Consider the following 12,663-nt stretch of genomic DNA (forward strand, 5'->3'; position numbering starts at 1 on the left):
ATATAAGGTCACTGGAAAGCTAATGTGGTGCTTATTGTAAATGTCAATGATTTGCAAATATTTATTTTAAATAGTTTTAGGCCTACCAGTAGGAAAATAATGCTGAATGTGGGTGATCTGTAGCCTAAATAAAGAATGTGATTTAATTTTTTTTTTCTTTTCTTTTGTCTTTCATGATAAGATAAGGAATTCAGACCAAAATGCAAACCTGGCAATTGGTTATGAGCCAACGCTGAGCTGGCCATGGAAAGGTTGGAGAAAACAAAAATATAGCCACCACAAACCCCATTCAATTCTGTTAACAATGCAGGCCCTGGCGTCCAGACCCCATGACTCGCAGTCCAGCACGTTTGCTAAGTCTGTAGCACACATAGAGATATAACACTATCTTTTTATTAACTTATTATATCTCTATGGTAGCACATCGCCATGCAACGTTCTAGAGGCACTTTTTAAATTTCCAGAGTAGATGCACTTCAGCCAAAACTCTGCCGTTTAACCGTTAAACTCTGCCGTTAGTCCCGCTTGAAGAATGGATTTAAAAATGTTCTCCATTGTATTTGTGCTGGCATTTAGTTTTGGTCAAATAAGGTAACGTTAAACTGTTGTTCAATATGCTTGATAACATTAACTTACAGGTGGTTGCAACGACTATTCGTCGCCTTAGCAACGCGTATGCTAGCGTAGTTAACATTGCTAGCTACCGTTTGATGCCCTGTCGCACATTACGGTGCTTTTGCTTATATATTTCATTGTAGTTTTTTATATACTCTCTAGTGTTATTTTTTTTCTTCTTTTTTATCCATAGCTCTATATTTCATTCACGGCGCCCTAAGTTTAACAGCCCACGGTTTGAAACATTACACCATGTTTCTGCCTTCGCTGTCCAACATGAAGATGGAGCGGCTAGAGCGCCTTCTGTGCCCAAGGTCAGTGCTAAGTTGTACACAGGCTATGGAAAAAAAATCTGCCGTATTTGTCAGTAAACTGAATTTTTCGAAGAGCCAGGAACATGTTAGCTTGATGTATCCACATTGCAGCTAGGCTTATCATTTGTGCTAACACCACTGACTCAACAGTCTGAAAACTGTGAATTAACTACTCTCAAAACATGTTATACTGTGTGCAAACTGATTAAATGCTTAGAAATCGTCGCAGGGAAATAGGCCTAGAGTATAATGTATGGTTCTAATAATGTATGGTGGTGTATGGTGCCATTTCCCCCAAAACCTTTTCTTTAAAATCCATACTTAAGGGATTTGAATTAAATTAAAATTCAATAACAAAGGGAATCCCACGTACCAACACACAGGAGTGTGAAAACCAGATGTGACCATAAGGGTGACTCAGCCAATTTTTATTTTTTTTTACATTAATTCTAGGCAGATAATTCATTGCTCTTCCTCACCACCACCCCAAATTGAATAGCTATTGATTTATCAATTTGGATAGAAACATTTCCCTCTGTCAGTACTATATATCCATATATCTGTTGTATGGTTCCCAGTGCTGCTGTTGTTCACTTGAACAAGCCAGTAAACCCTGTGGCTGTAGGGATACAGGAGTGCAGACATGTCACTGTGCTCTGCTCTGACCTGAATGTAAACGTATCAGGGGTCTGAATGTGTGTGTATGGAGTTGGGCCTGCGCAACATGTGGATGAACTGCTGTGCAAATGAACATAAAACTTTAACCCTTTAAACTAAACTCCCTCTTCTTCTCCTTCTTCTTCTTCTTCTTCTTTCTTTTAGCTGGACAAGATACATTTGCATTATGAGGAGAAACAGTCCACTGTGGTTCAGAATCACTGCTATCAAAATGCAGTACTTTACCTGGGGTAAATAAATCATCACAATTATATTCAGTGCTACTACTACTACTATTTCTACTACTTATAGGAATAATACCAATTTATAATAGTTATGTGATTGTATCTACAAGCTACTGCAAATGGGGCATTTTTTGTCATTAATTATATGTGACCAGGGCAAGAGACAGCAGAGACATTACTTTTTGCTCTTGGAGCTAAACAGAAAGACAATGTTGGTGTGTTTTCTGTGCATAGGCATTGAGTTGTGTGTGCATTTGATCAGTGCTTTGTTTTATCCCTAACACGCATATCTGTCTGTGTGTGTAATGTCTGTGCCTCCAGGAAAGTAGTCTTGCTTACGCTGTCATTCTTTGAAGACTTGGCCTATCCTATATTCTATCTAGGCGCTGATGTGAGTGTTTTTATCAACTCATTCTTCTGCTTTGGAAAAATGTGTAAATCACTTTATTTACAGTTTCCCTTTTTTGAGTTTAATAGTAATACTATTTCAGTCATAAATCATTTCACTGTGCTACAAATGGGTCCAAATGGAAAATCGGTTATTTTCACACCTCAGTGTTGTCATACATGTATAAAATCTTCTAACAGTTGGCGTGTTTTGTAGGAGTTGACGGGGTCTGTCAGCTCAGCAGCCTTCGTGTCGGACAGCCTCGCCTTTGTTATTGATGGAAAGCTATACACTCTCTCTCTGGCGGGGAACGCATGGACAGCTGCAAAAGGTCTGGACAAAAGACATAATAATGTGTTCAAATTGTTCCAAACCTATCCTCCTTTGACCTACTCAGCCTTTCCTTGCATGAATCAACAAGGAAAGTCAAGGCAAAGTATTTTAAATTCCAACCATCAGTTGATGTAACTGTTGCCCACAGTCCTCTAACAAAAGTTTATAAAACAGCAGGAAATGGGTTTTTAGCTCCATTGAAGAAAATTGAAATATGAAAAGTCTTTGGCCACCAAAAACCTTCAGATGGCATATCCAGTCTAAAATACAATCTGCCTAATTGAGAAGAAATAATTTAAGTGAAGTAAAATGTTAGAAAATGTACAGTTCCCAAATGAGATTCACAATCAACTGATCCCCAGGTTTTTTTTTTCTTTTCAAATGTGCCAACACCACACCAAAGAACACCTTGAGAAACTGTTCTTTTACTTTATAATGTGATACTTTATTGATCCTTTAGGGAAATTCTCCTTTTGTAGCTCCATGCTCTCACTGTCTATTTATTTCTTGTGTCCTAGTTGTTTAGCCGTTCTCTTCACTTTTTGTCTTTTCCTCCAGGAGTGACCGCCCCGGTCTCTACTGTCTCCACCTTGCCTTGCTGCTTCAGCCTGGATAAGATCTGCAAGGTACTGTCACATACAGTCAGCTGCACAAGTGTTAGGGGAGCGACAAAGGCTTTGATGTTTTGGTTCTGTATTTTTATTTCTTTGAATTTCAGATGTTGCAGTGACTATTATGTTAAAAGCTGTTATCTTCAATTTAAAGGTTTTTTCTTTTTGTGCATTGTTCTTCCAACGTTGTAAAAGATCCTATGTGTGTTTGTTTGTGTTGAACAGGATGTGAGCTCTCTTGTTCTGGTTTACAACGAGGGAAGTCCGCTGAAAGAGCATCAGGTCTACTTGTCTCATGACGGAGGGCTCAACTTCTCCAAACTCCACATGGTGCCAAAACCAAACGTAAATATCTCCCCTCTGCAGCCATATGAATACCAGCAGGTACCTCCAGGTACCAGGTACCTCCACCTTGGGCCGGAAATTATAAATCATAGTGTGATGTTTCACTTACAGGAACTCATCATGGGCGTTTTCAACATGCCGACCATGTCAACCCTCGTGGCAATGATCAGGAATGAGACGAACATGGTGAGACACAGCCGGCCAAGCAGCAAATAGTCCCCAATTATTTTAGCTCTCCTTTTCTGGCAAATAAATTGTCAGACTCTCTGTGTGGTGCTGTGCTGTTCTTTTCTGTTCTGTCATCTTATCTTATCTTATCTTATCTTATCCTATGTATCTATCTATATTTGTTATGTTCATTTTAACATTCTATCATGCTCTCTTACCTTCTCTTATTTTTTTCTTCAGTATTATTTCTATAGTATTAATGTAATTTAGAGTAGTATTTCTACAGTATTCATTTCTCAATTATCAGTCTGTCTGTCTATGTCATTCTGTATACCTTTTTGTGTGTGTGTGTGCGTGTCCCTCTCCCTCTCCCTATAGTTTTACTTCCGCTACCTGTCAGTGACCTATGAGGTCCACATAGCCAAACACCAGCTGGCAGACCCACCGTCCAGCGTCCGTGTCGTCCAACCGGCTGGTATGAGAGGACGCCTCATCGTCTGGTCCCCCAACATGCTACTCTACTCACAGTACCACGGTAACAATTCCTTGGGGGTGTTATCGTGTCTCTCAGGTCATTCAGCCACAGAAATAATAAAAAAAAATAGGTATTGGAAACAGAACATTTCTGAAATGGCCTTTTCATATAAGATTTGTTAAAGCTTAAAGCTAAAGCATGTTTTTTCATTAGAGATTGTGCTAAACCTGAGCTAAATCTTATTTTTACAATGGAATAATAAAGCTGTAAAAAGCTTTATGTCTGCCAGTCCTTTGTGTTGGTGTGTGTGCAGGCATAATTAAAATGCAGAAAGAAAATATATATGAATTCAGTTATATAGTTGTATTTCCTCTATGTTTTGGGTCTTAGGTGTGGTGCTTGAGCCTGTGTATCTGAGAGGAGACCCAAAACATACCATCCCACCTCACAATGCTACCATTCTCCAGGTGGCAACAGGTGTGTATGAGTGTGTGTGTGTGTGGCTGCGTGTGCATGCTTTTATATTTGCATGATATTGTGTCACGATATGTGTGTTTTTGTGTATGCACGTGTTCATATTGTATCACTAACTCCACTCTCCACTCCAGTAAGGATCTTGTCACATGTTGTCCTGTTGTGGTTGGTAGATGAGAAAGGCGACATAGCTGTTCTGACCAGTGACGGTGCAGTTTATTATGGCAGGCTTGGACTAGAAGTGCAGGCTGTTAGGGTGAGCATTCTGACTGTGTGTTTGCATGTGTGCCTACATGTTTATGTGCATATGCAGGCGTGTGTGTGTGTGTCAGTTCTACCAGGCAAGGAAAAGGGTTGAAATTCATGGTAGGCCTGCAGACTATTGATTAGACTGTCTAATTTCAGCAGAAGTAATCAAGGATATACCATCGCTCTGTACAGTGACTAAGGGCTAGACGATATGGTTGTAATCAACATCATGAGAATCATAAGGATTTTTTAAATATTGATATATATCACAATATGGCTCATGTATGCAAAATCACATGTTAAATAATCAAATTAATGTTCATCCCACTGAAGCATGTGTGATGTGAAATATTGAACTGAAATATTCAAATAATATTCCTAACATACCTCATTTTGTCAGTTTTTAAATAAAATTTGCTTGTCATCATGAATTTAGACAGCAGAACTGTGCGTCAAGATATGATTCTACTGAAAGATGATAAACGTTAATATTGAATTATCACCCAGCCCTACAATGACTGATAGATTCATTGATTGTGCTAAAATGTATGACAAAATTGACTTGTGCGTGTGGGTTGGGGTTTGTTTCACATGTACATGTGTGTTTGCGTTCACATGTCCCTGTGTTTGCATGTGTTCACGTTTTCTTGAATACTGTGTGTGTGTGTGTGTGTGTGTGTGTGTGTGTGTGTGTTTTCCCAGTTGTCCACAACAGTGGATGTCTCCCAGGAGAACCTGATGCTGTTTGAGCATGGGAAACTGACACTGGTCCGGGCCAGAAAGGTAGCACAAAACTATCAGCAATATTATTGTCACACTGAATAGAAGCACTATACTTATTTTTATGTTCTGTTGATAAAGTTTCTGATTTTTCTGATTACATTAAAATAATGAGTGAAACGAGACGGTGCAATAAATATTGTGAGATGGATTCGAACACTTGTTGTTGCAAGTACATAGTATGCACTTCAGCCTATGAACCACCGGGACATCCCATTGTCAGTTAATAGATCATGATATGCAAAAAGTCCTAATTAGGGATGGAACTTCAGAATTTTGGGCACAGACTGGTCAGTTATATGAGAAACATTTTATTAATTTCAGCTTCATTCCTGGTGACAGTGTCATATCATTAACCCTACTCTTGTATATCACCAGGTGTGTGGTTCTTGTTAATCTTTTTCTGTCTTTGGATCCCAGCTCATAGAAAACATGTTGTTACTATTGTCTGTGGAACTCATCACAAGTAGGCACATGACTGTTTTGCGTCGAAACTCATAGCGCTAACTTACCAGGGCATAAACATGAACGACTGTGAACTGAACATAGTTTACGCTGCTACCAACAGCACACGGTGTCCATAGCCTACGACTTCCACAAGACCGCCATCAACATCCAGCAAGAGCTCAGCCGCATCTCGCCACCTGTACAACCATGTCCCGTGAGTAGTGTGTATGTGTGTGTGGGTGCTACATAGCCTTGACTAAATTGAGTTTTTCTGATAGTTATAGTGCTTGCTATTATATTGTATTTTAATTTATTAAATAAATTCAATCAGTGAATCAATCAATCGCCCTGATCTAGGGTTTAAATACCATTGTGTTGTGCTTCTCCTCCCCGCCTCTAGGTGGAGCAGTTCTACAGTAGTACAGACGGAGAGCTCTTCTATATGGATGTGGGCGGATCTCTCCACCTGTCCATGGTCTACAACCCTGCCCAACACTGCACCTTCTTCCCACTGGTGAGCAGGGAGCGTGGATTTTTAATAATAATAATGATAAATTCAATTTAAGAGCGCAAGGACACTTTACATAGTTAAAAAAATCTGAAAAACTGCATTAAAAACTGCAACAATTAATAGCATAAAAGGGCATTAACTGTCAAAGACATCCACCTTGTGAACAATTGTTTTTAGGAGAAGGTGAGGGAAAACAATAATTTGCCTGTCCACCATCCTTGGTAAATTGAAATAAATAACTCCCTGTCATTTATTTGCTCTGCTTTGTTTAGTTAGGTTAGTTTGCACAGAGCGATAAAAAATGCACAGTGACAAGATATGGTGATGAAAAACACAGACAGAAGAAATGTGCAAGGGAGATAAAAAAAAAAACTCCAGCGGGCTTATAAAACCATCTCACCCCAAAACAAAGAAACAGCAACACATTTTAAACTCCCTCCTACTCTCTTCCCCCATATTGCTCTCCCCCTCTCTCTCTCTTTCCCCCCTCTTTCTTCCTCATTATCCCCATCCTACTCTCTTCCCATCTTCTATTTTTCCCATCTTGCTTTTCTTTTCCCTTACTCTTTCTCTCCCCCTCATCTTGCCTCTCTTTCTCCTTCCTGTGTGATGTGAACAGGTGACGGTGACGGACTCCACGCTCCTCTCTGCAGAGACGACAGTGGTGGAGGACGACATCGCCCCTACCGGACACAAGAAATACAGACTGGTACACTCTTGTGTGTCTGTGTGTGTGTGTGTGTGTGTGTGTGTGTGAGTGTGTCTCAACTATGTTTGTAGTATTTTGTTGGGTCCAGATGTCCCCACAAGAATAGAAAATGCAGGAAGGTGGTCACTCAGGAATATGGCTAGTTTAATGGTTAGTGGATGTGGTTTGAATTAGAGTTAACTTAAGGTCAGGATGAGAGTAAAGGATAGGCATGTAGTGGTGAGGATGAAGGTGAGAGAATGAATGGAAGTGTGTGTGTGTGTGTGTGTGTGCGTGTAAGTTATGTGTCTGTCTCTTATTTATGGCAGGAAATTGAAGTAAAGCTGAGCGAGGAGGAAGTGATGAGACGTGGAACCCAAAAACCTGTGTAAGAATGGCTGTCTGTTCTCCTCTCTTCTCTTCTGTTTTCTTCAGTTTTTTTCTCTTCTCTCGTTTTCTTCTCCTTTCCTCTTCTGTTCTAGTCCTCTCTTCTGTTTTCTTCTCTTCTCAAAAAAAGATCATTTCTCAGCTGTCAGTATGTCTGTTTACTGTAATATACATGTTTGTGTATGTGCATGCTTTTTTGCGTGTGTGTGTGTGTGTGTGTGCATGGGTGCTTTCCTGCTTTTGTGTGTGTGTGTGTGCATGTGTGTGTGTGCTTGCGTGTGCGTGCGTGTGTTCTGCATCACCCATCAAGGCAGCCTGCCCACTGTGGGTGCAGTTCTAATGGGGGATTTGGGCTGCGAGGACCTCAACCCGCCGGTATTAAACACTACTGCTCAATATGTCACCTGGTTTACATTACCGTCATAATCAGTAGTCACAACACATGCTATTATACAAAGCACCTTACACTTCCTACCTATGTATGCATTGGCCATGCTCTAACCACTAAGCTACACAAGACTAATAACAACTGTAACAATAACTATACACTTGATGTATACAGTCTCATACTACATACTGGTCTATTCATACTCATCTATTTATTTATTTAGATGATTTAGAAACTGTTTTCAAAGTGTTTTAAAATAATAGGAACCAGCCATCCTTCTTGTGTTTCTTCATCTTTTGTTCCGTCATTTCTTTCTAGAAAGCTCATGTTTTCATTGGATGCCATCCAGGGAAGCATATGAGAGTCTCTAAGCATAGGTAGGCAATGGTCCAAAGAGGTGATGTGGTAAGATATCTGTATTACATTTGTTGATATTTATTTGAATCACATTTGACTTTAGCAGGTGAGCATGTGTATATTGTATAATTGTTGTATAATTGTAATTGTTGTCTCCAAGTAGGAATAGGCCAACAATGTTGGCCTATTGCTTCTTCATGGCACCAAAAAGAAAAATATAGGCTTGTTTATTGAAACCAAATTTTAGAATGATTCCCGTGAAAATGTTTTGGTTATTGGTTTACTTCTCTACCTTCTTTCACTAATTTCTTCTCCTTCTCATCTCTCAACCTTTCCCTCTGTCTTCAATGTATGACTCATCTGTTAAAACTCTTCTTTCCCTTCCTATTGCTCTTCTCTCCCTCCTTCTCTGCATTTTCCTGCCTGTAACCTCTTCTGTCTCTCTTCTCTCGTTTCAGGAGTGTGTATGACCAGGGAAACCTAAACTGGCCAAACTCAACCTCTGAAGTTTAAACCATAACTCACTCTCTTCTCTTCTTCTTCCCCTCTCTCCTCTCAGGAGTCTCGAAGACCCAGCTGACCTGAAGTTTTACTCAACCTTTGATGACCTCCATTTCAACTACAGCAACATAGACAACCTCTTCCCCCTCGTGGCCTATACCAGCATGCCCTGGATCCCCCTACTGGAACTGTGAGCCAACTAGCTGAGCTTAGATGACAGATCCGGTCTGGGTTTCTCAGACAGTTCATAGCCTTGCAGATGTAGCCATTGTAGAAGTCCCAGTTTTCACATGCTAGCTCTACTGGTGCTGCACTGTTGCTACACCCCTATGAGGAATTGTTTAGAAAACCCTGCAGTATTAATGCAGGATAGAGGCACATTGGTGGACTTCTACACTGGCTTTCATTGCAAGTTGTTTTCACAGTGTCACTGGTCATTTCTTTCATAAATGAGCAAAATGTGTTATTTAACAACTTGTATTTCTTCACCTTAATAAGTAATACCTAATCTGCGAATACTCTTGGAGCCCCTGCCCTGTGCAGAAATATTTTGTTGTCAAAAGTGTTAACAGCTTCTCCTCGTTTGTTCAAATATTCCCAATGCATTCAACTCTTACTTTATTGTGGTCTGGTGCGTGGCTTTGTAGTTGGTCTATTTATTGTGTCTTTGTTTGAAGTACTTAGAGGTGGATTTAAAGCTACACTAAGCGATTTTTTCTGACCACTAGAGGGTGACAGAAAACACATTTGTAAACACACACAGCAAAGCTACCCGGTGACGGAAGCCCTTAAGGACAAACCGGCTAAAATGGCTAAAAAATGGCTAAAATAAACAACCTATGGAGAAATATTGCCGGTTACCAGTCTCGCTTTGCCAGATTTTTCTCCCGCTGAAGGTTACATGTCCCACAATGACAAGTGAAGACTAGGTAGGTAGCAGGTTTGCTACTTGAAAACGCTTCATCGATTTGCCATTACTCGGGCCGACTTTGACAACAAGCTCTAGAAAAGAGGTGAAAACAGCAACACAGCTGGTCCGTGTGTGTGGCTACTTGTTTGTATCATTACGTCTCACGGAAATCTCCACATAGCACACGTTAGTTTCAGGATCGGTTACAGGGTCTGAAATCGCTTAATGCTCAGCCCCGTGCTTCTCATTGATGAATCACAGTCTGCAAACATGAATCCGTCATGATGAGCATAGCAAACATGATATTTGCAGAGCACAAGTGTGAAAAGCCAGTATGCTTATGTAATGAAACAAGTTCGGTGCCAAAAGGACTTTGAACTCTTGTGTGTGCTTAGTCTCTGCATGTTGTGTCCCACAAATTGCACAATATTCTGTCAGATCTGTATGAATGATCTGCCCCTTTTCACACTGTCACACTGTGTTTGAAATCCCTCCCAATCTAATTTTGTATTTGATAGTGCCATGTTTATCAGAAGTGGTCACTTACCTAATCTGAAATGATTTAACATCCAAATCCTCCCAAATAAAAGAAGCAGCAAACTCTGGAACCAGCCGCTGAATCATACTACCTCTTTGCCAATTTATTCTATCAAAATATTTAAACATGCATGATCAATCTGTCAATGTTTGAGTATTTTATTTAGACAATTTTACCCTCAAATATGGTTGATCTATGTTAATATCCTTTCCACTACACTATGAGGCTGTTAACCTTTTCTTGCCTGGTTCTCTGTTTTGTTTTTCAGCTGGGATGGAGATACATTTGTGGAGCGAGTGAAGGCTGACTTTGTGATGTTCGAGATACAGGGGAAGCAGGATTACCAATATCTCCAGACAGCCGAACAGGCAAAGTGCATCTCGCAGCCCCAGAACTGGATCTCCCAGCTGGCCCAGCAGCTCCATCCCGACCCCCACACCGCCTGGAGCATATATGTACGAGAAAACTCTCCCACATTCTGAAACTATTACAAATAAATGAATGACTGATTTTTCTTAACATTTATTTACTCAGGGTAGGATGGAGGAATAGGATAGATGACTAGATTAATGAATGAAGCCTGAGTGGTGATTATAATGCAATCTTATTGAGTAATGGTAGTCTCCCTACCATCCAGAACTTTAGAGAGTTGCAGGATTTTCCCCTAACTTTCAAATACTGCCTCATGTCTGCTTATATACCCATGATATTTTTATATGAAGAGCATTTTCTTTATTTCTTTATCTGCATCGAGTCACTGATCACAAGGTGTTATAGCCTATTTACACACAAGGCCCCTAGTGTTAGACTTAGAATATTAAAGCACTTTTAAATGGAGAACTACAACCAAAGAATAAAGAGCAATTCCAGGAGCAAAGAATAAACTTCAGCACAACTCAAAAAAGGTTACTTAGCCATTCCAGGTGACAGAGGTTGAGCTTATTCTCCTAAGCATCACTAACAAGGGTCTATTATGTTATTGTCTTTATTTGGAGCATTGTGTGTGTAAGTTGTCCCCTTTGTGATCTCCTGCAGAACTATAGGAGTTGCAGGGATTCGGTTGGACCTCCTCTCTCTTACCCTTCAGTCCCCTACCAGGTCCTCAACTTAAAACGAAGCAACAAGATCATCTTCCCCTACCGTAACGGCATGTACATCTTCAAGGCCATTGTAGTGGACCCCAGTTACAGGTGTGTGTGTCTGTGTCTATGTGTGTGTGTGTACGTGTGTGTGCTAGGGTAAGGGTTAGCGCACATGTATTTTTAGATTTCTGAGTGCAAGTGATAAAATTCATGTGCATGGTTCAATCTTGGTCGTCATGTTAATGTACTTGTTACAGCGTCTCTGGGTGTGTGGTGGCTGTGATGGCGTATCTAAAAACGAAACAAAAGGAAGCCACTGTACCTGGAAGAAGTGTAGCAAGGCAGAATAAAATTTACTTGACTTTGACATAAGACACTGGCAGACTTGTGTGCCTTGTGTGCCTTGATTTCTGGGAAAGCTCGGCCTAAACCACACACTTGTTTCAAATACACTAGCTTCCTTTTCTACCTCTTTCACACAAATGCCTGAGTGTTGACTGAAAATTAATCAAAATTTCTCTCTCTCTCTCTCTCTCTCTCTCTCTCTCTCTCTCTTTATATCTCTTTGTCACTTTTTCTTTCACCCTTTCTCTCCAGTTTGTGTGAGCTGACTACGACCTTCAGTGTGTTTGTGTCCGGAGCGTTACCTGAGCGCCCGCTGCCCCAAGGCATATTGATAGGGACACTCCTCGCCGTCTTCACACTGTTGCTGCTCCTCAGCTTCTGCTGCCAACAAATGATGTATGTCAACAAAGCCTCGCACCAAGAGTAGGAGGCAGAGATGTTCACACACTGATACTGTTTAAAGATTAACACACAAATATGGATGACATAATATGAAAACGCACAAACTGGTACATGCACAGATTTAAAGGAAAAATCCTTGAACACTGTTAAAAAAAACATCTTTTGGCAAGTCACCCTTGAATTTCTTGGTCCATTTCGTTGTTTGGTGTATTTTTCCTATTCCCAAGGATAACTGGCCAAATGTAGACAACATGACATCATATTGGGATATTTGCAGCACAGTCACAATTGAGTTTGATAGCAGAACATTTTAAGATATATAAAACATCAACAGTAAACGTCAGGTTTTGGTGTCAGTCCCTCAGAATCAAAGAGCGAGGGCTTCTTTCCAGAGCCGCCATTTTGCACCGACGTTCAACAATCATACAGGGAGAAATCCATCGTAGAACAGGC

General features: G+C 40.4%; 1 protein-coding gene across 1 annotated transcript; it reads left to right on the forward strand.

The window, feature by feature from the left end:
* The first annotated feature begins 867 nt into the window (after window positions 1-867).
* Window positions 868-12,235, forward strand: LOC139930444 (cation channel sperm-associated auxiliary subunit delta-like). The gene is made up of 20 exons (XM_071923646.2): window positions 868-929; window positions 2,153-2,222; window positions 2,436-2,550; window positions 3,111-3,178; window positions 3,389-3,508; window positions 3,620-3,694; window positions 4,055-4,211; window positions 4,542-4,628; window positions 4,799-4,881; window positions 5,577-5,657; window positions 6,223-6,315; window positions 6,502-6,615; window positions 7,232-7,321; window positions 7,630-7,688; window positions 8,002-8,062; window positions 8,394-8,452; window positions 8,992-9,123; window positions 10,650-10,836; window positions 11,417-11,571; window positions 12,061-12,235. The coding sequence occupies exons 1-20, from the start codon at window positions 868-870 to the stop codon at window positions 12,233-12,235; spliced, it is 2,043 nt and encodes a 680-aa protein (XP_071779747.2).
* The last annotated feature ends 428 nt before the right edge of the window (window positions 12,236-12,663 follow it).

The sequence above is a fragment of the Centroberyx gerrardi genome, chromosome 14 (genome assembly GCF_048128805.1).
Source record: "Centroberyx gerrardi isolate f3 chromosome 14, fCenGer3.hap1.cur.20231027, whole genome shotgun sequence".
In the NCBI taxonomy this organism is placed as follows: Eukaryota; Metazoa; Chordata; class Actinopteri; order Beryciformes; family Berycidae; genus Centroberyx; species Centroberyx gerrardi.